We start from the raw sequence: 26,365 nt of genomic DNA, 5'->3' as shown, positions 1-26,365 counted from the left end.
CTGGCGGTTTCAACAGAAGTATAGTTTTCAGATCATCAGAAATAATCATTCATTTTATTTTGCACTGGTCAGACCCCACCTTGAATATTGTGTCCAGTTTGGGGTTACTGAAGTATAAGGAGCCAGATGAACTGGGCAGATTCAGAGAATGGCAACAAAAATGGTAATGGGATTAGATATTAACTCCTATAAAGAAAGATCAAAGGAGTTGGTTACATTTAGCCTTCAGAAGAAAAAGTTTGAGGGGGAGGTATGACAGCATTCTTCAAATAACTAAAAAGAGGTAATGCAGGAAAAAGTTGACACAAGTTCTGTATCATGCCAGAGTGCGGGTAGAACAACAGTCAGTAATGGAAGTAAAGTAATGGAACCTACTTTAAGTAGGGTTCTTCTGAACAGGGGGCTAGACTTGATGGCTTTAGGATATTAAGATCCTGTTTAACTACCTCTCAATGAGATAAGTCCACTTCTACCGATGGAAGCAATGTGGCTTTCAGTATCAACTGCTCAGGAATATCCACAGAAGGATGCCATGTATCTGAGCTCCCCAAAGGTATCTGGTTGGCCATCTGGGGTATGCAATGTTGAATTTTGGTCTGACCCACCATCCCTCTCCCTATGACTAACTATGGGAGCTTCTGAGATGCCTATCCTCTTTCTTACCCTTAGTAGGAAATTTAATCTTGATAAGGCCTCTAAAAACATGTCAGCTCCTTTGTTTGAAAACTCGTATCTCCCAGCAATGAAGAAAAACAAGGTCCTTTCAAGGTTGAAATCAAGATGGCTGAAAAGAGAGCAAACAAGTGCACAGTGCTGCAAACAGTTGTTCAAACAAACACACACACACCATCTGTGGTGCTGAACGAAGGTCACAGATGTCTAGCAACAACATTGGGAGCTGAGAATTCCCTATCTTGCTTTCAGCTATATGCGTACCCTGAATAGCAAAGAAGCACCTGATCTCCCCATGGGGCCCACTGATACAAGGCAGAAGGAATGCCTTGAAGGAACAGAAAAATCCCCCAATAGATAATCCTCATCAGAAAAGAACTCGTGAATACATGCATTAGACTGTTTCAAACATTCTACTAAAAATTCAGTCGCAAACATAGGCCGGGGAACCCCGACTCCTACTTCTCCAGAGGAATAATTTGCGGGACAGGATTAAGAGATGGATTAACCATGACCCTTCTTGCCAATTTTGGCTGCCAGTCTCATGCATACTGACTGGGTTTTCACACAACATGCTAAACCCAGGTTAATATAATAAATTTCTGCATTCACATAGCACGCTATGCCCAAATTATGGTTCAGCATGAAGGCCTGGTTCAGCAACAGGCTAATACAACGGTTAGGTTCTCTCAGCATGCTAGATCATTAACTATCCAGCCCATTTTAGCCTAGTTAGCATGAGGTGCTCTTGAGGATTTTGGATTCCAAGAGGGGAAAGTGGCTAGCAAAGCAGGAGAAGGTTCTGCTCCCTGTTTTTACCAAATACCCAGTAATTCATCTCTCTTTGCAGTGGAGAAGGGTCAAAACAGCTTGGCAAATCTCCTAATCCAACATCCACAGAGTAGGATCTGTTGCCGAGAAAGATCCTAACATCTTGGACGGAGAAGAAAAAATGGTGAATATATTGCAAACTAATTTGCAAGATTTTATCTTATTTGTTTGTTTGTCTGTCAAATTTTTATCACCACCCATCTCCCCCTAGAGGAGGAGATGGTATACATATGCCATTTTTTCTTCTTCATCTGCTTAGTTGCAATATAGCATCTCTCGTCTGCTCTTAGGTTTTGGAGCATCCCAAGTAGCCATTCTGAAAGGGAGATCATACCCATAGAAATGACCTCGAACGAATTCTTGGATCCTAGCTTTATAGGTGGCGTGCAAATTCTGGAATTCATGCATAGCTGAGAATTTCTTGATGTTGAGGCCATTGGGAGTGATAACATCTGGTTAAAAGAAAAGAAAGGGTGAATTTAGTGATGTAATCATGGCTGGGATAAGAAGCAGAGCTGATTCTTCAGGAATTGGAATGTAAAGATATGTACATCGCTTTTCTAACTCCGGCTGGACAGTCCTAAAGAGGGAGATCCTTAACTCTATATGGAAGCATCTGGTCTGCGTGAAAAAGAAGCCAGGTTCAATTCCTGTCAAGTTTAAAAGGTCTAAGAAGAAACACACATAGAACTTGGGAGATCTGTTGTTAGTGCAGACATTATGTGATCTGATCTTGGATATGACAACTTTCTATATTTCTGGCTCTACCTGCTGAAAATTCATTATTTGCACAAAAATTAAAGGTGCAACTTTTGGGGAATATCTAGCAACTTTTTTCATTCAGGCAAGGAAGAGAAAGTAGGGATGAGCACATTAGCGCCATCCTTTTCCATTATTGACCCACTACCCTCTGAGTGGAAGGACAACTGTTTGTGTCGGGAGCCCTTCTGTATACATGTTGGCTTCCCCTCTAATTTGGATTCCTGATTTTCCAGAATTTTATGCAAAACAGAGTTCTCCATAGTTCTATCAGTCTCCTCACTCTAGGCAACTGATTTCCAGCTCATCAAAGACAATAAAGATGGTGATGTGTATGGGGACATCCATATACTCACACGCCTGGCTCTAAACTTTTGAAGCAAAACAATACTTGAACAGAATTTCTGAACTCTACAATCATATTAATCTATGCTGGCGCAGTGATTTGGGAAGCAATTATCTTCTATCTAAGTATAGATTCTCTACAGATTGTCAACTGCAATGCCCTTGAGTAAATGCCAAGCTTAATGATCTACTTCCTCAAGGATCATTGACCTTTTTTGAGCAATAGGCACATTTCACAACTTTGCACATTGACAGGTGCCAATTTCAAATCTGCCTTTACAAAAGAAGAGTAGGCATCTCAGCTCCAATTTTCTATGAATAAGGCTGATTATTTAAAATAATATGAATATTATTTATTATTTTATTTAAAGTCCTTGCAAGTTGATGTTAAGTCTTGACGCTCTTGATAGATGACCTATTCTGGAAAAAGGGGTAATATATTCTGCTGGACTTTTCAGTGACATTACATATTATCTGCCGGTGTATCCTCCTGGGATTCCAGTAGATAGAGGACTTGTAAACATTATTTTATGGTGATTCAGTACGGTTAGCTTATAAAAAGTAGGGATCAAGTTGTTCTCATGATTTGGGGGTTCCTCGATATTTTATGTTGTTCTTTATGCTCTTTAACACAAGACTGCTAGGATGGGGTTCATTTAAATTTTGGGGGTTGTATTTTATAAATGCACCGATAATAGCCAGCACTATCTCCTTCTTTTCAACTGAAGCTAAAGCAGCTGCAGAAGTCCTAAGTTCTTTTTCATTCCACTCTTGGATGTGAATAAAGAAAATACGGCTCAGTCAAAGATCTCACTAATGAGTAGATCTCCTAACCCAGAGTTTGGGACATGGAGTTGTCCTGAACGGAGCAGTATTCCCTCTGAAGACAACGCATCTGTGATGACAGCATCGTGTAAATGCCATAATTTGTGCACTGGCATCAGACAACGGGACATAAGTATGTAATAGTGGCATTTGTGTAATGACGTCATCACGGACATCTCATTTTTGTATCCATGTGGTTTGCTTTTGGACCCCACTGCCAGCAAGAAAAAGAACGGAGCAGAGTGGTCAGATCCCTAGCAAAGGTTTCATACGGCAACATTTTGTGGCAGACCACACAGGTACAGCCTATAGACTATTTCTAGGAAAAGACTAGCATCTTATTTATAACTTTACAATACATCAGTGATAAAATGTATCAAGGATACGTTTTATCATTGATATATACAGCCCATCTAGTCAAACATTCATGTATTTATTACGTTGTCCTCCATGGGATTAAAAAAACAAAGCATTTCACTGATCTTTTTTTTTAAAAAAAAACATCCAACCTCAGGGCAAAACCCTTAATTTCATTATTTTCCTGACACTAATTCAATAGCACACATGACTGCGTAGAGGAAGGACAACTGCTTATCTACTCGCATCATCTCAATGGGGACATTCTGCTTCTCCATGATCACGCAACATGATCCTAGCATATATAAACTTCTCATCTTTCTTCTTTTCCCCTGCTGGCACAAAACATTATTAACTACTTTTCAAACTGGTTGTGAAAACACTAGCCACAGGGTTTCAACATTACTCCTCCACAGTCAAGTTCACCCAGTTCTTACTGCTAATGTCTTTGAGCATATCTTTCTGTACCATATGCTGTGGGAAACATGGATCTTACCAGTTGCTCTCTTCAGCATGTGCTCTGCTTCTATGGCAGTTATCTGAGAGACCGTGGTAAAGACATGCGCGCAATGCACTGATGCCCGTTCCATGCAGTATCTGTGGTATATCTGTCTTTCCCCTGCTTCTTTGTCTATATCGAACTATTAAATGGAAGGGAAAAGTCATATATGAAGGAAGTTTTCAAGCAGTGCTCATGAGTTTGCCAGTACTAGAGTTGGCCATGGGTGTCAGGGTGGGGGAGGCAAATAAGGAGTATCCATGACAACGTCTTCATGCAAATGCTGCCGTTATGTATGTCGGCATTTCCTTGTTTTTTGCAAGGAGCAAGCCATTAAGTTACTATGGTAACAAATCGCTCTGGCAGAGTCAGAAGGTCAAACTTAAGTATCCGTAGTTTTGTGGGTAAAAAGGCATGACCATATAAGGTAAAGCTTTTAATTGCCCTGGAGAGGTATTTTGCCTGGGCTTGTTAGTTTCGGTTTTCCTTTCTACACAGCCTTCCTCCCAGTCCTCTCTGAGCAAGTGTGAATGCACAAGCTTGAAAATACGTTTTTTGTGCTTTCTGTAAATACATTTATTTTTATAGAAATGCCTGGTGTGTGATTTTTCTGATCTCTCGGGCCAGACGCTTTCCAGCACTCTCTGACACAATGTACCTGCAACAGCTATCAGGACACAAGCATGTAACAGCGGCATTTGCATGATGCTGTTACCAGGTAGCCTTGCCATTTTGGCTTGGTCATGTTTTCTGATGAAGTCCACTGGCATTGGTCCTGGGAAATAGGTGAGTGAGTCTAATGCATCAATGGTACATCAGCCTGGTGGAAAGTTGACATCCATTCAAATGATGATAATAATTATAATAATGCAACTTTATTAAACTTGTATGCTACCTGACTCTGGACATTTATTTATTTATTCACATTTCTATTACTGCCCATCTCCCCACAAGAGGAGATGGGCAGTAAGAGAAATCATAACAATGGGCGGGAATAGAAATCATAACAATCAAACAAAAAAAACAAAAACAAAAAACCCCAATAAAAGATAAAAGTTGGCAAGCATGACAGACCATATGGAATGGAGTGAGGGGTCTCGCTCTTCCTCACCAAGGCACTGATCAAAACCTCAAGGCTTTCAAAGCATTTTGTCTGTGAATCCTTCCACAAAGTTCACCTGCCAAACACCTACTGGGTTTCCATTTCTACAGACTTCTGTTGTCTCTCTCTGGTGGGCTAAGAGAAGATGGGCACTTTTCAAGAAACACAGAAAGGATCCCAAATGCTTGTCTTGAAAATGCAAAAAGCTTGCTCTGCATGTATCTTCCAATGCAGGAAATCAAGACATGACCTGCCCTTTCAAGAAACATCTGTCTCCACCAAAAGGTCACAAAAAACAAATAATCGTGTCTGGTGGGCATGGAGACTTAATACTTGACAAATCACTCTCTTGACCTTAATGTGCTTCGAAGGAAAGACAGCAATGAGGAAATCTTTCACCGATCAGCACTGTTGGCAGAGCACAGGAGATCAAACTTCCTACTTATCCTCACTCTTTCATTGAGCTTCTGGGCCGAGGTGACCTTTTCACAGCCAAAGATGCCCTCTTTAAAACGGTTGATCTCTTACTAAGCGTTCACTTTTGTCAAAAAGAGCTTTAATGCACTGTAGGAGCAATATGAACAATGTAGCATTGGTTCCTGTATTAGGGTCCCCCTAAATTAGGGGTCCCCAAACTCTTCAGCTCATCAACCCCTTCATGAAGTTTCAGATTGTTTATCGACCCCCAAGCATTTATTACATGGAAATAATAAATACTACTTTAACTAATAGTACTACAAATAACTATAGCAGCAGGAATAATAGAGGCAACTCAAGGCCGCTCTCGCTGGCAGCTGACCATCCAATCCTGGGTCACACTGTCTCACTGCTAGCCACCTCCCTTCAGGACTAGGGACTGGTGTGGAGCACGCCAAAAGCTTAATTGACCCCAATTATCTTCCATCATTTATTGACCACCTATTGACCTGCAGACATTTACTGACCCCCTTTTGACTCCAGCCATTTATCAACCCCTTGGATAGTCCCATCAGACCTCGGCAGCTGATACTGACCACTTTGGGGAACCCTGTTTTAAATGTCAGCCTTCAAGATGAATACCAGCCAGGATCTGTAGAATTCCACCAGCTTTTCAGCTAAGCTTCAATTGCCCACTGCCAAAAAGAGTGCGCTTGATTAATAGCCCGTTTCATAATTTACAGCAGAATGGACAATTTGAAAATCCTTGGAAATCGTTTCATTTCCTAGACCAAAACGGTGCCAATAGGGGGCTGAAGGAAATCAACTAACTGCACTGAATCTAAAATGCACCTTTGCAACAATCAGCCTTTGTCCATCTTTCCAACCAGCATTTATAGGATCAAGTACTACAATCTGCCCTATTTCTGCAGTATGTTTACAACAGGATTGCATACTCCAGGAGGAGTCTGCTATTTGTTCATTGCATTTACTAATCACCCCATAACAGTTCTTTGAGTGATGAATGATTAAATACAATATTAGCAAAATATAAATCCTGAAATGCACTTTAATAAATCAACACCCACACTTTAAAATGTAACAGCTATCAAGGGAGGGGAGATAACACGTGTTGCCACAAAATCCTAAAAACAACAGGGAGGCTATTGCATTTCTGCAGGTAAAAATATTTGGCACAACAAACGATTGTATGGACCTGTAAGAGAGATTGTTGAACTTCTGTTTCTTACATGGTGGGATTGTGACAAACCACAAAAAGTTTGGAAAATTTTCTACGGACCAAAAAGACATGAGATATAGTGATGATTTATAGGTTGCATCCATACAATATCTTAACCTGGTTCTGAACTAAGCCATTTTCTGGGTTCATAAGATACACTGAACCATAATCTAGCCACAAGGGCCAAGTTCATACAACAGGCTAAGCCAAAACAGAAACGACCAAAGGCCAACCCTAACCAAGCTCAGCACAGAGTATGAATGTAGCTGCTGGGACTTTAACTGATCTGATGAAGCAGAACTTGTGAATGCAGCCATTACATTCTTGCTGGCATATATCAGTTTTGATGGATTAGATTTAAAATCAAACATCTTCTGCTCCCAAGAGAGTTTGGAGAATCAAAACCAGGGAGAAGAGAGATAGAGACAAGCCACGTTTCCTCACCTGATCCAAATGATTGTAGAAGTCTATGCTTGCTGCACAGAGGTACCTTCCCAACAGTGTGGCATGAGTTGTGAAAATGGTTGCAACTGGAATCTTCCTGAATCGGCACAGGATGAGGCCCGGGCCTGCTTGCCATTCATGGAAGTGAGCTATGACGTTGGGCTTCTCCTCAAACTGACCCGCAAGCTGCAAAGAGTGAGAAAAAGAAAGGGCACTTTATGTGACCAGCTGGCTTTCCCATCTCAACTCTCTCCAAAGTTCAAGAACAAAGAGAATAAAGGTAAAACAGCTGGGTGCTTACAATATAGATAACCAAGTCAGTTAAAGACGGAGCAGTACATTTGCTCAGTGTGTTAAGAGTGGTTTGTTTTAAACTTGGTTAGTTTGTTGTAGAGTGGGAGGAAGAGGGCTTAGAGTTTTGAGTGAACCCTGTGGTTATTTAATGAGTCAGTTGATCCTGTGTGTGCAGTGTGCATTCCTGAGAGTGGGAATTTTGTAACAGAGAAATGACTAGTGAAGCAGTTTTCTGATAGGAAGATTTATTTGGAATATATACATTACAGGGATAGGCAAAGCCTAGCATCTAATTAATGACATCCCACCAAGAGATGAGAGAATGCATGTTGGGTGTGTGTGTGCCTGGGAAAAAGGAAGTGACCTCAGATAGCAATCTCTTAAAGAGCAGGTGATGACATGGAATACATCTTCAAGTCTCTATCTACACCAGTGTTTCTCAACCTTGGGAACTTTAAGACGTGTGGACTTCAACTCCCAGAATTCCCCAGCCAGCATAGCTGGCTGGAGAATTCTGGGAGTTGAAGTCCACACGTCTTAAAGTTCCCAAGGTTGAGAAACACTGATCTACACCTTACTGGCCTCTTGTAGTCAGTAGTTTATGAGATGCTGAAATGTCAGTGCCATGGGATTTGGGCCTCCAATAGCATGCACCAAGAAAATGGGTTAATTTAGTGACTGAGTGACTCCTGCCACTGAATATAGTCTAGCTCTGTTTCAAGCCTCCATTCACCAGATTTTCCAGTGTTGTAAGATGGATGGGAAGATTTAGGCATAGTTAAATGGCAGAGAACTGTCCGTTCTTGCCTGAAAGATTCAATGAACCTGAGGATGAAAGATTGACAATGAGCCACTGACCATCCCCACCCAAGCTCTAACTGCCATTTTACTTTTCCCATCATGCCTCCTAGGTTTCATCATTCCATGGAATTGTGGGAAATCTAGAATAGCTAAGCTAATAACTAGGGTCAATGCTGTCAGGCAAAGGCCACCAGATGGTACTTAAAGCTTCATTCTAGATGGAGCCAGCCATATTTTAAAAAGTCCCAACTGGTATTAAAAACTTGAATGGTAAGGAGAGATGCAACCTGGTATTTGATACGATCACCAAAACTGCTAGGACAATTTCCTCATGAAGACTGTTCTAAAAAGAAGGTGCGCGCGCACACATCCCCTTTGCAAGATCTTTTCTATATTAGACCCCTAGCTTGTTTATTCAGGTGGATGTCAAGGCCCAGCTGGCCACACCATCTTCTTCCCTGGAAGATGAACAAACTGATGAATCTGTCCTCTCAGAAACTGAGGAACTGATCAGAAAAAGAATAAATGCAGATCCTACGGCTCTCGGCCGTAATATGCAGGATTCTGTTCTAGAACTGGAGGCTTCCCAGCATTCAGAAACACTTTCAGCATGCATTCTTGGCCAGCACACTTTGGGTAGGCAGACTGTGGTTGGACTAAGGGCAGGGCTGCAACTGGGGCGGGGGGGGGGGCACCACGCTGGGGGGCTCCAAAATGGGCGCAGAATCCATGTTTGCCCCAGGTGACACAGACCCTAGTTGTGGGCCTCACTGAGGGGTCTTCCAGATAATCAGGCCATGTAGGGCTCTTAAGGTTATAATCTGCACCTTAACTTGCATCTAGAAACAAATTGGTAACCAAAGCAGCTCTCATAAAACTGGTGTAATAATTATGGGTTGCTTGAATTAACCCACAACATCTGCATTCTATACATGTTGCAGTTTCCAAGTGGTCTTCAAGGGCATCCCCATGGAGAATGAGTTACACTAGTCCAGATGTGAAGTCATGTTGCCTCATTTTTGGATCACGGTACCCAGATTGCTGGTGGCTTGGTGTCCACCAGCTGCTGGTAAACTTCAGGTCTCTTTGTAATAAGTCCATGTTCTAGGGACGAATGAGCAAGTGGGTCTAACAATGCATTACCAAAACCTGGCTTGGTGATCGTGGAGATGTAGCCTTCTTGAGTTCTGCCCTCCTGGATTCTGGATCATGAAGTAACCTCAAGGCCAGATCAAGGGAATGGCAATGACCTTAAGAGACAGCATCAAATGCCCTGCTCTTGAGGTGACAGAATGTGAATGCCAGATGGTTTGTGAAGCTGGGCTGTAGGGACAAGTTGGGGATCCTGCTCACATACTGTTCATCTTGCTGCCCAACCAGATCTCGCCTGGGTTTGTCTCTGGGCTGGTGCTGGTGCTTGTGTTTGCTTGACTATTCGTGTCAGGAGACCTCAATCTCCATGCTCTGGGGACAGGCTCACAGAAGGTACAGGTCTTCATGGCCTCCATGGCAACCATGGGCTTGTCCCAAGTAATGACTTACATATGACTGAGTACACCCTGGACCTGGTCTATCTCAGAACAGTTGATGTGTGATCAGAGGAGCCAATCTGGTGTACTTGCTAAGGTGCTGGGCTAGAAATCAGAAGATCATGAGTTCTAATATCAGAAAGCCAGCTGGGTGACCTTGGGCCAGTCACACTCTCTCAGCCCAACTCACCACACAGGGTTGTGGTGGGGAAAATAGGAGGCAGGAGCATTAGCTGTCTTGAGTTGACCAAAAATAAGGGCAGGGTTTTTTTAAAAACTCAAATAAATAAAGGATAGCCTTCAGCCTTTCACCATGGTTAGATCATTTCTTGGTCTGGATGAGGATTGTTGCTATGAAAGAATTTAGAACTGACCTTGGGGAAAGTACAGATGAGCTATTAAGGAGAGACCTGGGCTGGAGATTACCAAGTCCAGAGATAGAAGGAAGCGTGAGAAAGAAACTCAAAATAACCTGCCTTAATTGTGTTTGTTCCTCATGCTTCCTTCTATCTCTGGATCATACAATCTCTTATCCAAGTTCCTCCTTAATGGCTCTTCCCTATCTTCCTCCAAGTAAATTCCTTTCTTCTGCAAATTCCTTTACAGATGCTGCCCAGGACCTCCAAGGGTAGAGGGGTCAAAGTCCATCCCAGAGACTTTCTGGATCCAGAGGGATTCCAGGGGCTGCCTGGGGATTTTTCCATTGATACGGCAGGCTGTTAGCTTGAGTGCTTGCTGGGCCACCAGAATCAGGAGGCCACCAGAGCACTGGAGGTGACTGCCTACAAGTAGACTCTGCTAGACAGAAATGTCCAGCTCCAAACACGGTACCTCTTTCAAAAACCAGGCAGTTAGCGATCCAAAGATGAGAGCATCATTTGCTTCTCTGTCATGGTAAGGAACTCCAATACGGCTGGCTTCCCAGAATTCCCCTTTCCATCTGTCCAGATTCCAAGCTGCTGATGCTATATCAAACAATACCACATATGGGCTTCCTTCAATCAGCCATCTACCAAAATAGACCTGTTAAAGGGAGGTAGAAGAGTTAGGGCAAACCATGGGATGTAAATGTCCACACTCATTCAAGGGAGGGAAGCAGTTCTTTAATCCAATGAGTTTGTTCCAGCAATTGAGAACCTACCAAGGCCAACACAAAGATCTGGGATGAATTGTGGTTGTCAGTAGTACTTCAGGGGGCCACCTATAATTCTCTGTGGTATCTTTAGAGAAGATTTAGGAAAAATGGGGCCTATCAGACTTCTTCACCCTTTTACTTCTTTTTTTATAAGATTCTCCTCTTTTTTTGAGAAGATGGCATACATCTGAAAACAGTTAAGAAAAAACCAAGGTGAGCTTGACTTGTGGTGACATTATGGAAATGGCCACCTAGTTTCCTTTGGCAACAGTATGTAAGTGGTTTGACAGTGACTTCTTCCACCATGTTTTTTTTTTAATTTCCCAGTCTAGCCTTCAGCCCTAGGATTTTGTGTCTCCCATCCAAAATATTAATCAGGCAGAAGCCTGCTTAGCTTTTCTTTTTCTTTAAGCTCAGCCAAGTTATGTTAGGTGCCACTGTGAGACCAAAGCAATATTTTGGTTGACTCTTGACATCACCCAGCCACTGGGCCAGTAATAATTGAGCCAGTTAATGATCTAAAAGTCTATTTATTCACCCCAAGAAACAATTTTGGATCTATTCAAGTAGAGGCTAGATTGCCATCTGTTAGAAGTGCTTTAATTTGGATTTGTTTGTTTGCTTGCTTGCTTATTGCTGTGAACAAAGAACAGGACTCTATGACCGCAACAACCCCTTCCAAACTTAGGATTCTAGGATTCTATGGAAAGGGGAAACTTGATTACCTGATACCCATCGGCTTTCATCACATCCATAGCTTTCTTCACTGCTGCATTGGGGGGCTCACAGACTTCCACTTGCATCTTTACATTGTGCTCAAAATAAGGGCCAATGAGAAAGTAATTTTCCCCCCATTCATCTAAAGTGATTTTGGCTTTTGTCTGGATCACTGTACAGATGCCACCAACTGAAACAGAAGGACAACATATGAATTCCCAAAAGTACAGCCATATTTCCTTCCTTCCTTCCTTCCTTCCTTCCTTCCTTCCTTCCTTCCTTCCTTCCTTCCTATCATATATGTATCTTATAATAAGGTTGTATGTGTGTGTATGTGTATGCACAGAGATGCATCTGCACTACAGCATACAGTTTAAGTTAACAGGCTGACTACTCAAACAACTCGTATTGAACCAAAAGGAAGATGACTCCTGAATTTAAGACAACACCCTTAAAAAAAAAATCTGCCTTCCCTCCCACATACTCTCAAAAATTGAAGATGACCCACCTATTTTAAATACAAATTATTTGGGGGAGGAATAGATTTCCTTTCTGGGAAAAAGCAATAATGCAGAGTTGTAATAAAAAGTCAGAAGCTCAGACTGTTTACTACTCAGGACATGAAAAACAAAGAAGGAATGGTGTTGTGTTTGCATTGCCGGAAATAATATATCAAGGATAATATTTAGATACAATGCAGTCAGTGACTGAATAATATAAGTTAGACTGTATGGACAGCCTTTTAATAGGACGGTTATCCAAGTTTATGCTCCAACCATAGATGCACAAGAATAAATTTCTGCTAATTGAATGATTTCTGCATTGCTAGCACAGTCTTCCAGCAAGCAAAATGACATCTACGTACGTGCACATCACTAAATGGAGTACGCAGAAATCAAATTGCTATGTTATTGGTCCAGGGAGATGGAAGAGCTCACTTATAAGAGCAAAGACATGACCAGGGCTAGCTGTGACATGGATTACAAACTGCTTATGCGCAAGTTCTAAGAGAAGAAGGGAGGAGGGAGGAGGAGGAGGAGGAGGAGAAGAAGAAGAGGAGGAGGAGGAGGAAGAAAGCCAACCAGTTTCCACAATAAGATCTTGAAAACATACCCAGCACTTTTGAGGAGAACTATGCCAGCAAATCTGAGGAATTTGCACAGATTGGAAGAGGCCAGTCTACATACCAGTACCCCTTAATAGAGTGTGCATGCCTACTTTTGACAGGGAGAACTGTGGAGAAAATTGGCAGTAGGCTGAGATGGGAGGAAGACATGATTTTGCCTTTATTTCTCACATACTTCATTTTAGGTAGAAAAGACAAAACTCACAGCTCTCTTCTTTATATGTGAAGAGGACCAGGTATGTCCATGTCTGTGTGTATGTGTAAAAAGTCAAGATGGTGGCCATGGCAACACAACCAAAGCCTTGCCCTTTTTAAAATATGCATTGTGCTACATGTAAAAAATGGGTGGGGCTTTGATCAAACAATCATGGCTGCCATCTTGACTTTTTTGACTCCCTCATGGGTACCCCCGAACAGGACACAGAGACACACAGTCAAATGGTATTTGGCTCCCCTTTCAAGACGAATTTGGCCCCCAAACTAATCAATACAAATTGATATAATGATTAAGCTCAGTTAAAACAAAAGACCAACACCATGATATCAAAGAGAACATCAGTGCAAGACAGAAGAAAATAAAAGCTATGAATCATTTATTAAAGAGAGACAAAGGGGAGGCTGTGGAAGGGCAAAGAGATGAGTCAAGGAAGCCAGAAATATGAATTGGTTTTTGTATGTATGTGTGTATAATATAATATGAATATTAAACTTTTAGGAGCCAAGGAATTTAAGGCTGGACCAGAGAGAAAAGATAAAGGAAAGACCCACATTGTGACTGTAAAGCTAAGTAGAATGAGAAAGAGAGAAATCTTGTTGCTGATTCTCAGCCAGGGGGAAGTGCTGTATGTACGTGTATAAATAAATAATACCTATAAACCTAACAAAATAAGGTAGTGATGAGAGAAGCATAGGTACATTTTTAATCAATCAATCAATCAATCATATTTCTTCACTGCCCATCTCATATTACGACGACTCTGGGCGTCGTTAAAAGGCCCTTCCACATGGTCCAGATTCCATTCTTTTTTCACTTCCCAATCCATTGCAAATCCTTTAGTCATCTTCACTCTGCCACCCGCAAAATGCTGAGGATGGGCAGAAACATCGTGCGTCTGTCCGTTCTCTCTCCGGCTGATCAATAAGCGGTCACAGAGCAGGAGTCAGAGGGGGTCTTGCCCCCTAACCTGTCACAGCTGCTGGAGCGCTCCAACCAATATTCTCCATCAGTGCAAAATATTAGTGCCCCTCCTTCCACGTTTGCACTCCACATGTGCATTCTGCACATTTCCAAAGGAGAAGTGGGCAGTTGTTACAAAGCAAAGTCAACCCTGCTGCAAAAGCACCATTCCTTCTTCTTCTGTTAAATACCTTCTACTAGCTGTGATGGGAGACATTTTTTGGGAAGTGGGAACTTTTCACAGTAGCTTTAACCGTGGCTGTAGGTTGCAGTGTAAAGCCCATGGGGTGGGGAGGAGGAGGGCGGAGAAGAAAGGCCAGTGGGAGCCCTGAGTAGAGCTAGGGTTTGGTACATACTGTACTCCGTAGCTCAGTAGGGAAAAATCATGTCCTTGGTTGAAAAAAAAAGGGGGGGTTGTGAAATTGATGAGAAAGTGCCTAGATTGTCTCTGGTTCTTCCACAGCAGAAACCAGGGACCCAGGAGAAGGAAGGCCAAAACCGCTAGAAAATAAGACCATCCTGCAGTGCTGGTACGGCCGAGAGACACTGCCAGACTCCACAATCACAGGATGGCTGAACCTTCTGATCGCGGTCGTCTGCATCAGTGAGGCAACGCGTGTCCAGCAGGAAGAGGGGAGGGGGAACGGCAAAGCGTGTGACTTGCTGCTGTTTGGGCTGGAAGGAGGGAGTCGAGGCCCTTCTGCCGGAGACGTCTGTGGCTGGCATTGCTGACCGTTAGCAGCAGTGTGAGAGAGAGACAGGAAGGGGGGCGTGGAGCCGACCCGATCAGACAACAACGAGTCAGTGAGAGGGAGGGCAATTTGGGCAAAATTCGGGATGAACTGCCAGTTCTTACAGACACACGGAGAATCCAGTCAGATAAATTGGAACAGAGTCAGAAAGATGTCAACTCAGTTCTTTATCAAGCCAACATTATGGGGACGGGCAAGTCCAGAGCTGATCTAGATTCAGGGGCACTATGAAGAGTGCATGCAGAGGGGCCCCAAACTGAGGTCTGTGAGGATAGGGGCTTCCTTTGTAGAGACCCCATGATCCCATCTATCCATGTTAATATGGCTGGATTCCTCAAGCCAGGTTCACAGAACACCATTGCATCTCACACTGTGCTCAAACTGCTGAGCCATCTATACCAGTGTCTTTCAGCCTTGGCAACTTGAAGATGCTGGCTGGGGAATTCTGGGAGTTGAAGTCCACACGTCTTATTGTTGCCAAGGTTGAAAAACACTGATCGATGCGGTTCAGTGCAATTTGCTTGATTCACATAATACACTAAGATAAGGCTGGACTTCCCACAACCCCTTGCCCCCTGCCTCCTCTAAATCTCTCCAACCCCAATTTGGCTTTGTTTAGAGTGTGTGTGCAGCCCCAGGCAAAATGAATATCGCTCCTTTCACAGGGCAGGAATGTACCTGTTGAGACCCTTGAAAGATTGGCAGCGGACCAGGAAAAAGGAAACCGCTGGAGAAGCAGCAATGGTTTTACTGCATAGTTTGGGTTGGGTGTGGAATGACAGCTTGACAGCCAGAGAGGTTCCCTGTCACCTCCTATAATCTCTGCCTGCTCTGTGGTTTCACGGGGCCCCTTGACAAAGGCTGCTTTGGGGTTGTTGCAAAAAGCATCTTGCTTACAGTGAGTAAAATCCAAATTTTGCAACTGCAGAGCATTTGCAGTAAGCCTGATTATTGGATCAACAGCAGGATCTGTAGGGATGGGTACACCTCCCTCCCCAGGGTCCATTCTGGAAACCCCAGCTCTCCTCTTCTACATAAAATATGGATAAACCGACTATTTCCCTTCCCTGCTGCATCTGATATATGACTTCCTGATGTGTGCACCCAACAGGCTTAACCGGGTCATTCTCTTCTATTTTAACCAGGTCAGTTAAAGGCCTCCAGATCCCATGCCCACAACATCCTAACCTTGATTAGTTTAATATTGGTTATTTTGTCTCTTTATATACTTGGGTCATTTGACTAGTTTAGAGTTCAGTGTATTGCACCATCCCAGAAAACAGAACCAAGTTAAATGTGTTGTATGAACCAACCAAGAGGTAATGGTTTATTTCAAAACAGGCAACGTTATGCTATGGTCACTGCTTTCAGGCTACGGTAATTGCATTACCAGCTTGCTTCTGCTCAGTCTATATAAACAGCTCACAATCAAAAGGCCCCAGCATCTGTAAATACTTTTTCATTGAGAAAGAAAGTAAGATTGCAAATGGCGGGAGCAATTCTCCTTTGAGGGCAATATTCACTCCCAAATTTTCAGCAATGCTGATTTCAAAGGCCAGCTTAATATTTGCCTCGCTGAGATTAGGTCTCCATGATTGCAAGGCACTCTCCTGACTCAGTTTATCTTTTGTCATGCAGAAGCCAAAGGAAGAAGTCAATCATTTGCCCATTGGTAACTCATTTCTGCCAATAGAGCAGGAAGATTTGTTCCTAACTCCAGATCAACATGTCTTTGTGGAATGTCAACAAATGTCCACCCATCCTTTTCAATCCAGTTCCAGCCGCTCTACAAAGGTAGAAACTAATTTTAAGGAAATATTTTGAAGGAAATGAGTATATTCCAGGCAGGAGAGCTTTATAGTGACTTGGCCCAGGTTACCTGATCTGTATTAATTTGTCTCTTTATTTGCAAACAAGCATGCTACCTGTTCTCACAGTTCTAGGCGGCTTTCAATAAACACAATAAAACATGTGTGGAATACTCATAACACCAAACCTGTTAAATCCAATTAATACGATCAGTAAAACTATCGGTAACAACGGTCGCTACCAACAAGCACATACAAACACCCTCCTGGAGTTTTCACAATTTTGCAAAGTGCCAGCAGGATAGGGCACATCTGATCTTGGGAAGTGGGCTGTTCCGAAGCATGCCAAAGATTCTCTTCCTACTAGATCATTTATGTTTGGTAGATTCTACCTGAAGAAGGTAGTGCTGAAGGTAACAAGGGCCTAAGCTGTAAAGACCTTTATCACCACTACCTTGAATTGGGCCCAGAGGCCTACTGGCAACCCAGTGCTATTCCACAAGGTAGCTGTTAGTCTGCTGGTCAGAAAACAAGGGACAACGTTCTGGGCCAGCTGCTGTTCCTGAGTCATCCTCATGGGTAGCCCCACATAAAGCAAATTGCAGTAGTCTAACTGAGAGAAGACAGGGCATGAGATATCGTCTTCAGTGCTTCCTGGTCTAGGAAGGGATGCAACCCGTGGATTGGCTGAAACCGGCTAAAACCGGTCCTGGACTCACATCATGAGCTGCGAGTCCACAGGAAACCCCAGATTGTGCACCAGCTCCTTCAGGGGAGGTGCTGCCCTGTCAAAAGTTGTAGATGAGACATCCATGGTTTCTGGCCAAGCCCAAGTCCACCTTGCTTGGGTTCAACCGTAGTGTGATTTATGCTTTAGGTCTGATTGAGGATTTGAATCGAAGCCTTCACCTATGATTTCACCCCATTTGGGAAGAAACAGGCAATGCTACTGAATTGGAAGGATTAACATCTTTGCACGGATGGAGAGATCATCTTGGATTCTGCATTGGCATAACTTGGAAAGAGATGTGCTGCCCCCACCCTGAAGTGCCTGAAAGCCGAAGGAGACAACAAATGCCTTTCACTCTTTTCACAGCAGGAATGGTAGAAACTCCACTTCCAACTTTGAGCAGAGCAAGGTTCTGGAGCAGTGTTTCTCAACCTTGGCAACTTTAAGATGTGGGGACTTCAACTCCCAGAATTCCCCAGCCAGCCTTGCTGGCTGGGGAATTCTGGGAGTTGAAGTCCCCACATCTTAAAGTTGCCAAGGTTGAGAAACACTGTTCTGGAGTATGCAAGAAAAGAAGGTGCCTGTCAGCCAAGTAGGGGGCAACCTTTTAGTCCTGTTGGAGGCTCCCACAGAAGTAATCTGGAGAGGTGGGCACATGGCAGCAGCAGACAGAGCCAAGTGTACCAAGTAAACAAAATATTTCTTTTTCTCTCTGCCACTCCCTTCTTCTTTCTGACATTTCCTTTTCTCATTTTCTCTCCATTCTGCTATCTGTTCTCTCCAAATATGTTCCTTTTCCCCATTACTTCTTTCTCTTTTTCTTTCATCTCCCTCCCCCTCCTTCCTTCCTTCCTTCCTTCCTTCCTGTCTGTCTGTCTGTCTGTCTGTCACCCACCAGGCTGCTGGAGGGTGACCAAAAAATCACTTCTGCTGGTTTGGTCTGGACAGATTGTTTGCAGCAAACTGAAATTAGGTCAAGGCCATCAAGTTGGCCACCCCTGCTACATATGAATTAAAAATAAAACAACGGCATTTTGAGTTTAAGAGGAGAACAAACAGACATTGCCCCACCATTTCTGAATGGAGGCACAGGTTTGATGGGAGTAAAGAGAATATTGGTGTGTTAATAAATTCAGTTAAATTATGGGATGCAACTCCCTTTATTATTTTGTCTTAGAAACATGGCAGAAATGAAAGAACAGTTCTGGAAACAGAAAAGATTTTACATGACTGCTTAGCAGGATGAGAAATGCCAACGGATGGGGAGAGAAGAAGTGCATCAGGTGGTGGAAACTGACCCTGAGCAAAACATCAGTCACCTTTTTAGATCATGAAGTCATGATTTGAATTTGCAAAAAACAGGGGTTAAGAAATGCCCTATCACAGATCCAGGCTGCAGTTTGCCACATACACACAAACTGAAAATGTGGGTAGAGGTGATTCACAGCCAAAATCTGTGTCAGTGCATCCAACAAACCTGCGGGCCTTGTCCACATTTTCATGGAAGCATCTGCATGGACATCAATAAAAATGGTGGTTCAAAATTGTTTTGGCTGCAATACTTAATGGATTAACCATAGAAAACCTGCCATGCTTGAAAAGATTGACAAATATATTGGATTCCCAATGTATGGACATTATAATAAACTGTGGTATTACAGTGGAAATCTTGCCAAATGTAATTAAGAGGCTGAAATAAAGAACGTGGAAAAGTCTAGTAGGCCGAGAACACTAAAACGAATCTCTGAATCATTTTCAGTATCCAACATCCTATACAGTAATCAACAGCTAGAATTAAGACAAATTTTGGAGCAGGATCCTAAAGTATTTAAATATTCTCCCGGTTTCATTCCTACGCACAGACATGGCTATGGGAGTTTGGTTTTATTCAGAGAAAAGAAAAAAAGAAATGCAAAGAATGACACATTGACACCGAAACAGCAGTAGGCTCAGAGTTACTATTTCAAAAGCGCAATTTCAGAGGGGAGAAAAAAACCTGTTCCGTATTCAAAGATGTAATTCTAAAGACCAGCCAAGTGCAAAATTATACACATGGATCATCCTTGATGCATTTATACAGCAGATTCACGGCAGGCACCAGCAGCTGTAGACATCCATCCATCCCTGAACAACCTGCCTTCAGGTTACATTTGTGACTTCATCCGTCTTTTCTCCCAGTCTTTCATTCATACTTTTGCTACTCCAATAAAATCAATGCCTCCAGCAGCTTGGAAGGGAACAAAAAAGGAGACAAACCTTTATTGGTGACTTCCCAGGAGACTTCAAACAGCAGAAGGTCTTCCACCGGTAGATCCTCACTGTCCCATTGAGGGAGACCGTTGAGAGACGTGACCGAAAGGGATCGGACCAGAGGCATTTTGCTCCCGGCCCTTGGTGACTCACAAGGCAAACAGTCTTTCTGCAGGTATCTTTAAAAGATGGGTTTCCCCCACTTCTCCGCAGGAGGGGCTCCTTGTTTGCCCTAGAGAGAGAGACAGAGATTTGTCCGGAGTCAAGGACGAAAGAAAGAGAAGGCAGGAAATTTAAAAAAAGGAAAAGGAAAAGTAGCAAAACTTGTCTGAATGCTTGGCAGGGTTTTCAAAAAACTGAGACCAAATCAGCTCTCCAGTTGCTCAGCCAGGGTGTTTTTCTCCTGCTGGTTAAAAGAGGGAGCTGTAAGTATATGATTTCCCCACTTGCAAGCTCAGGAAGATTGCAGGGGGACTTCAGTAAATAAATTGAGTTTAGGAGAGTAGTTCCTAAGCACTCTTCCACGTCGTATAAAATCCCCAGACAATCTCCCCACTACCCACTTCAGTCTTCTTTTTGGTTCTCCTTCTAAGCCAGGAATAAATACATAATCTGAGCGCCCTCCAAAGTTTTTACTAAATTTGCCAGAGATCCTTCAATGAATGCTGCTGAACTGTAGTTTTTAAATGTGACAAGAAATGAATTAAATAGATGAGGAATCCTTGTATTAACTGTATCAAACTCCTTTAAATCCATCCGTCCACATTTAATTTATGTCCTGAACTCCTCCAGTCTTTGCACTGGTCCTACCTATTTTTGCAGATTCCCCCCACCCCAGCAGAGTCATTCAAAATTTAAGTATGGCCTTTCCTCTAAAAATACGCTGAAGCAGTGTTTTTCAAACTTTTTCAAACTTTTTCAGATATTAAGCTGGCCTTTGAAATCAGCAACTTTAAGATGAGTGGACTTCAACTCCCAGAATTCTGAGAGTTGAAGTCCGCTCATCTTAAAATTGCCAAATTTGAAAAGGACTGCACTAAACTATTGTAGCAGGCAGCACTGGGCTATACGTGTACCACCTTAATGGAATTGAATCTACCTGTCTGGTAAGACCATCTGAGGAAGATGTGTTAAGAAGCTCCCCTCTATCTGATGTGAAGGAGACATGGATGAGACAAGGCCTCCTCTGTGGTGCCCCCCCTTTTATAGTTTTTTATCCACCACCAGTTCTATAGATCTTCCTCCTTCATGGTTTTTACAAGGTTTTTCCCACTGGGCCTACAGCCATAGTCAAGGGGTGGGGGGTTGTGTCCATCTTGAGTGGGGATTGATTTATTATAGTTTTGGTTTATTCCAGTTGTTGCTTTTATCATTTTAATCTGTTGCCACCTGTCCAGAGTCTTTTGAGTTAAGCAAGCTATAAAAATGGTAAAACAGATCAATCAATCAATGATCAAATAAATAACCCCAAACATCCCTCAATCTCAATGAACTCCATTATCTCCTTGTTTAAAAATAATAACCAACATTGAAAACAAGCCAAACACCATCACTAATGCTGAAATGCCTGTCAAAACAGGAATGTTTTACTGCTTTCTGAAAAGCCAAGAGGAGAAGAACTAAAAATGCTCAGACTGATTCCATTTTCCTAATCTGTTCAGAAGAAAAGATGCTTTGCACATGTGGAAAATCCCTTCCCACCAGTGTGATTGATTCAGCAACATTTCATTCAGCGGGTCAATTCAACTCATTGATCAGATCTGAAAAGTCACTTTGACTTCAAGCTTCTATGGAATGGCCCTTGGATCTCATCTCTGCATCAAAGTTTTGCTCAACCCTAGAAATTAGAACAGTTCAAAGCTTCAAAGAGATGTTTTGCTTTGATGGAGGTTCTCTGTGAAGCTGCCTTCCAAAACTGCTTCTCAAAACAATCTCCTTCTCACTTCTAGAGGTGAAGGTGCCATGTTGCTTCTTTTCAGCGTTGCCCCAAGGCCTCATCCAGAAGAGCTCCTGTACAGACACGCTTCTGTCTCTTCCAATCAGCTACTGGAAATCTCAGAAGAAGCTTCTATGCCTGTACAATGCATGCAGAGAACCTTCTTCAACCTATTGAAATTGCAAGGGCCAAACCTTGGAGTGACATAGTCTTGAGGAAGCAAACTGCATCAGCTCAAAGAGGAGAACCATGTCCCATCAATGGCACAGAGCACTTCATTGAAGTAGGCATAGTCACCTTGCCCAGGTCTGTTAGAAATACATCAACAGTCTGTATCACCAGGATGCACCAATGGATGTCACCACACACAAAATGAAATTGATCAGCTCAATCATCTGAAGTCTTAGAATAGAGTGATGCCCCCGTAGATGGGGGAAACCAAGCCATTTTGCTGCCCCCCCAATGACAAGATGGTACCCTTTTTCTATTCCATATCTCAAAGTTTGTGACACAGAAGTCTCTTCCATCCCACCTTAGCTAGATAGTTTACTAGAACCCAAGTAGAGGTATGTGCCACATAGGAGGACTAGGTCAGAGGGCAATTCAACAGCATCTTCATTCCCTTTCCTTCAAATCTGTTTTAGAGTAGGGCAGAACAGAAATATCAGAGTGTATAAGTAAATTCTACCTAGTAATAGTAGGGCTGGCCCTGATACAGACGTTATTGGACTTCAACTCCTATTAACTATCAGCCCCAACCATTATGACCAATGTTCAGGAATGATGGGATATTATCTACATGGGCTCTAATTTTTCACCCCTACTTTAGAAGAAATCTGAAAACACTTATCTCCTGTCCCCCAAAAATATAAGTAGCCATATTGGTTCGTTCATTCAAGATGCTGAAAGTTACCTAAAAAATCCTTCATTCCCTAGCGCCTGGCTATTTGAGTAGTTATTCTAGTGGTTTCCGCCCACCCAGTAAGATCAGGGCTGAATGGAGGTGCTCCAGATCCCCTCAATTAAACAATGTGATTTGGTGGGACTCCAGAGGTGTGCCTTGTCTGTTGCAGCACCTGTCCTCTGGAATAGCACCCCCCACACCAAGATTTGCATGGTTCCCACCCTACAAGGATTCTCCAGTCCTTGAAAACATGGCTTAGCTCCTGAGCCTAGAATGGAGTAGGAAGCCATGGAGATGATCTTGGAGAAACCATCCAGAAGCTGTTAAGATAATTACTATAGCCTATCTCAATAAAATATAGTTCTAGTCTTCCTGTGGAATCAGTTTCCTGATCTGGTTTCCCTCATAAGGCTGATGGGTTAGGTCAGTGTTTGTCAACCTTGGCAACTTTAAGACGTGTGGACTTCAACTCCCAGAATTCCTCAGCCAGAATTCCCAAGAATTCTGGGAGTTGAAGTCCACACGTCTTAAAGTTGCCAAGGTTGACAAACACTGGGTTAGGCAATATGTTGAGCCCCTGTTTTTTTTTTTTTTTTTGGTAATATATTGGGTGATTTTTTTCAAGTATGTTTTTTTCTCTTTTTTTAATTTCATTCCAGAAATCCGAGTGGTTCTTGTTCCCTGAATTTGCCAGCCTCTTCAAGCCTCTTCAAGCTACACTTTTGAGCTGAGATACAAGCAGAAGTCTCTTGAACACCACCTCAACATATATGCAGTGAAGGATTCACCTTTGGGAAATCAGGAACCACTGCCCTTGTTCACTTCAACCTTTCAGTTGAACCAGCCTCCAGATGAATGCCCACCCAAGGTTTCCCTGCATTGCAGACCCTGCTCAGCAGATGGCACTGTTGGCATTATCCAGCTCGGATGGATGCTGGGCTATGCTATGGGAGCAAAACCAAGTGCCACTTTGTTTGTGTGATTAAATCACAGGTGATGGTGTGTGGACCTCGAAATTTTAGGAAGCCTACAAAAAGGATGAGCAAAACAAGGTCTACTGCAGAGAAGGAAACAATCTGCTTTAGGTTGCCTGAGGAACAACAAGAAGACAGAGAGAAAGAGGCACACACCCAGCTCTGAGATCAGAACTTCACTTAAGGTAAGTTCTTTGACCTGAAGTGATGAGAACAGAAGCAACAACCTAAAAAATTCTCCAGAGTGAGTTACGCCTTTTCTTTCTGCATTCACGGGGTTTACCCTGACAAGTCAGCAATCTTAGAACTTAATCTACAAGCTGCAAATATATTTTATTGACTAACTATTGAAAGTTCCCTTTTTAGAAGTCTTTGGATTAGAACTTGTCCTGTCTCTCTTCCTTTGTCCAAAAGTCCTCTTGTGCCTTCTTTAACTTTTTAATTGCTTCTGACTCTCTTTCATTTCTTCTTGACTGTTTCTCAGCTTTATTACGATTTCATTTCACAATCTCATCAGTTTTCTAGACTCCTCTGAGCAGTTCATCTTCTTGAGCTGGACAAATCATTAGTGATTTTTTTTTTTTAAATCACCTGAAAGCCGGAAGAACTCATTGCTTGTAGCTTGCATACCTACCTGCTCCTGAATTATTTTCATAGATTTTATGACTATTGGGCTTTAAAGACCTAAAAATTTATTTGGTCAAAGATGAGAGAGGAATAAAGTACAGGGAACAATCTTTCTAGAATATTACCATATTTTATAAAGCAGAGGAACCAGAAATCCTGGGCATTTCTGCAATGGATTTCAGGTCATGTTATTGTGGGAAAAATATTGAGATCAGATGTATTAGACTAGACCACACTGGAACTCAGTTTAATTCAACATTAAGCATTCATAGTAATAACTCATAAAACCTTTCTTCTTTTTCCAAGAAAAAGAGGTTTTTTTCAGTTCTGATTACAGCCCAATGATTAATTTTAACGTTTCTCTCACATTGAGTTTAAAGAGTTACATACATCTAGGGGCAACAAACAACTTCTTTTTCTTCTTTAACAATAAAAAATTATTTCAGGAATTCACATACAGATATACATAACTGAGGTTATGAATGCTTTTCTGCTAAATGGCGTAATGCACTAAACTGGAAGATGCTTGGCTTTTTTAATTATTTTTTTAAGAGGATGGTTCTAGAAATAAGACCATTATGGATGGTAAAGCTTGCCCATTAAAGCAAATAAAATCTATTCCACAGAAACATCCTTATTGGTTCACAGCACTAAGACGGCTCATTTACACCTGTGGATAGTCAGATGATGGTGGTGATGCATTTGGGAATATCTCCATAGTCTTTTAAGAACAGGATATTTGATACCTCCACCCAAGTTCATTCAAGTTCAGGTGCTAACCACAGAATTGTTGCTTGATATGCAATAATGAACAAGCACAGTATTTGAAATGTATCAATCGAAGCGAATAGTTGTGGCTCCGGGTTGAACCGTGGAGTCCTCGGTGCTCTCTGAGCCTGGTTGTTTTCTTGCGGATGCTTCATGGCCAGACTAGGCAACATCTTCAGTGCAAGAGGGAGGGGGCCTCGCTCTCCGTTTATATACCACGGCTTGCCCTGCTTGTGTTGGTGGGGTGTTGATCTCTCCCTGGGAGTTCTTTGGTTGGGCTGTTGTTTGCTGCTGGGTTGACTACCTGAGTTAATAGTTCCTGGATTAGGGTGTATTGTGCTGTTGGATGGTTCATCTGGTGTTAATCCTGGTGTTGATTCTATAGAAAAGCCAAAAGACCAGGACACCCCCTCGCCAGCAATCAACACCCAGATATGCAGAGATCAACACTAGGATTAACACCAGATGAACCATCCAACAGCACAAGACACCCTAATCAAGGAACTATTAACTCAGGCAGTCAACCAAGCAGCAAACAACAGCCCAACCAAAGAACTCCCAGGGAGAGATCAACACCCCCACCAACACAAGCCGGGCAAGCCACGGCATATAAACTGAGATCAAGGCCCACTCCCTGTTCGCACTGAAGACATTGAAATGTATGACTGTCCCTTTCCTGCCACTGGCACTAACAAGATTACCAATGCAAAAAACTGATGCCAGCTCTTTGTGACGGTCACTTCTTTAAAACTTCACACCCCCAAGGAGTCTGCCCCAGTCTGGATGGCACTTTTTTTTTTTTTTGGTATAAATTTCATTAGAAGTTTTACAAAGAACATAAAAACTCACACAAACTAATAAGGACTAAAAGGAACAAAGAAAGAAAGAAGAAAGAAACAAATACAGTAAGAAGGAACAAAAAGAAATAGAAAGAAGCAGCTTCCAATTTCCTCTGCAGCAAATATGAGTACTATTACAAAATTTACTCTGACTCTGTGATTACAAAAAAAGCTCACTTTTTTCTATTATCCGTTTTTTTTTCTAATAATCAAAACCACAAATCATGAGTGCATTTTGATGATTTTGTTTCATGCAAAAAATCCATAAGGGGTTTCCAGTCAACCATAAATGTAGATATTGTTTTTTCTCTAATCAAAGAAGTTAATTTAGCCATCTCTGCAAGTTCACCAACCATTTGTCCACTGTGGGTAGTACTGGACCTTTCCATTTTTGAGCATATAATAGTCTTGCTGCTCCAGTCTGGATGGCATTTTGGAAGACCTTCCTCACTATTTGCTCAACTACCCAACTTATTCCCTGTACCTGCCAGACCCTTTGAACATCTT

At 42.4% G+C, this 26,365-nt stretch overlaps 1 protein-coding gene across 1 annotated transcript in view; it reads right to left on the bottom strand.

The window, feature by feature from the left end:
* Positions 1-20,030, bottom strand: part of GYS2 (glycogen synthase 2) — a 32,562-nt gene extending 12,532 nt beyond the window's left edge. The window contains exons 1-7 of the mRNA XM_063308649.1: positions 19,817-20,030; positions 11,976-12,157; positions 10,947-11,138; positions 7,492-7,677; positions 4,286-4,430; positions 1,838-1,955; positions 664-784 (exon numbers count right to left, since the gene is read on the bottom strand). Of these exons, the coding sequence (XP_063164719.1) occupies positions 664-784; positions 1,838-1,955; positions 4,286-4,430; positions 7,492-7,677; positions 10,947-11,138; positions 11,976-12,157; positions 19,817-19,937 (1,065 nt within the window). The 5' untranslated portion in view covers positions 19,938-20,030. The remainder of the gene's footprint in view (positions 1-663; positions 785-1,837; positions 1,956-4,285; positions 4,431-7,491; positions 7,678-10,946; positions 11,139-11,975; positions 12,158-19,816) is intronic.
* Between the last annotated feature and the right edge of the window lie 6,335 nt (positions 20,031-26,365).

This window comes from Candoia aspera, chromosome 7 (genome assembly GCF_035149785.1).
Source record: "Candoia aspera isolate rCanAsp1 chromosome 7, rCanAsp1.hap2, whole genome shotgun sequence".
NCBI lineage: Eukaryota > Metazoa > Chordata > Lepidosauria > Squamata > Boidae > Candoia > Candoia aspera.
This window is presented reverse-complemented; position numbering and strand designations above follow the sequence as displayed.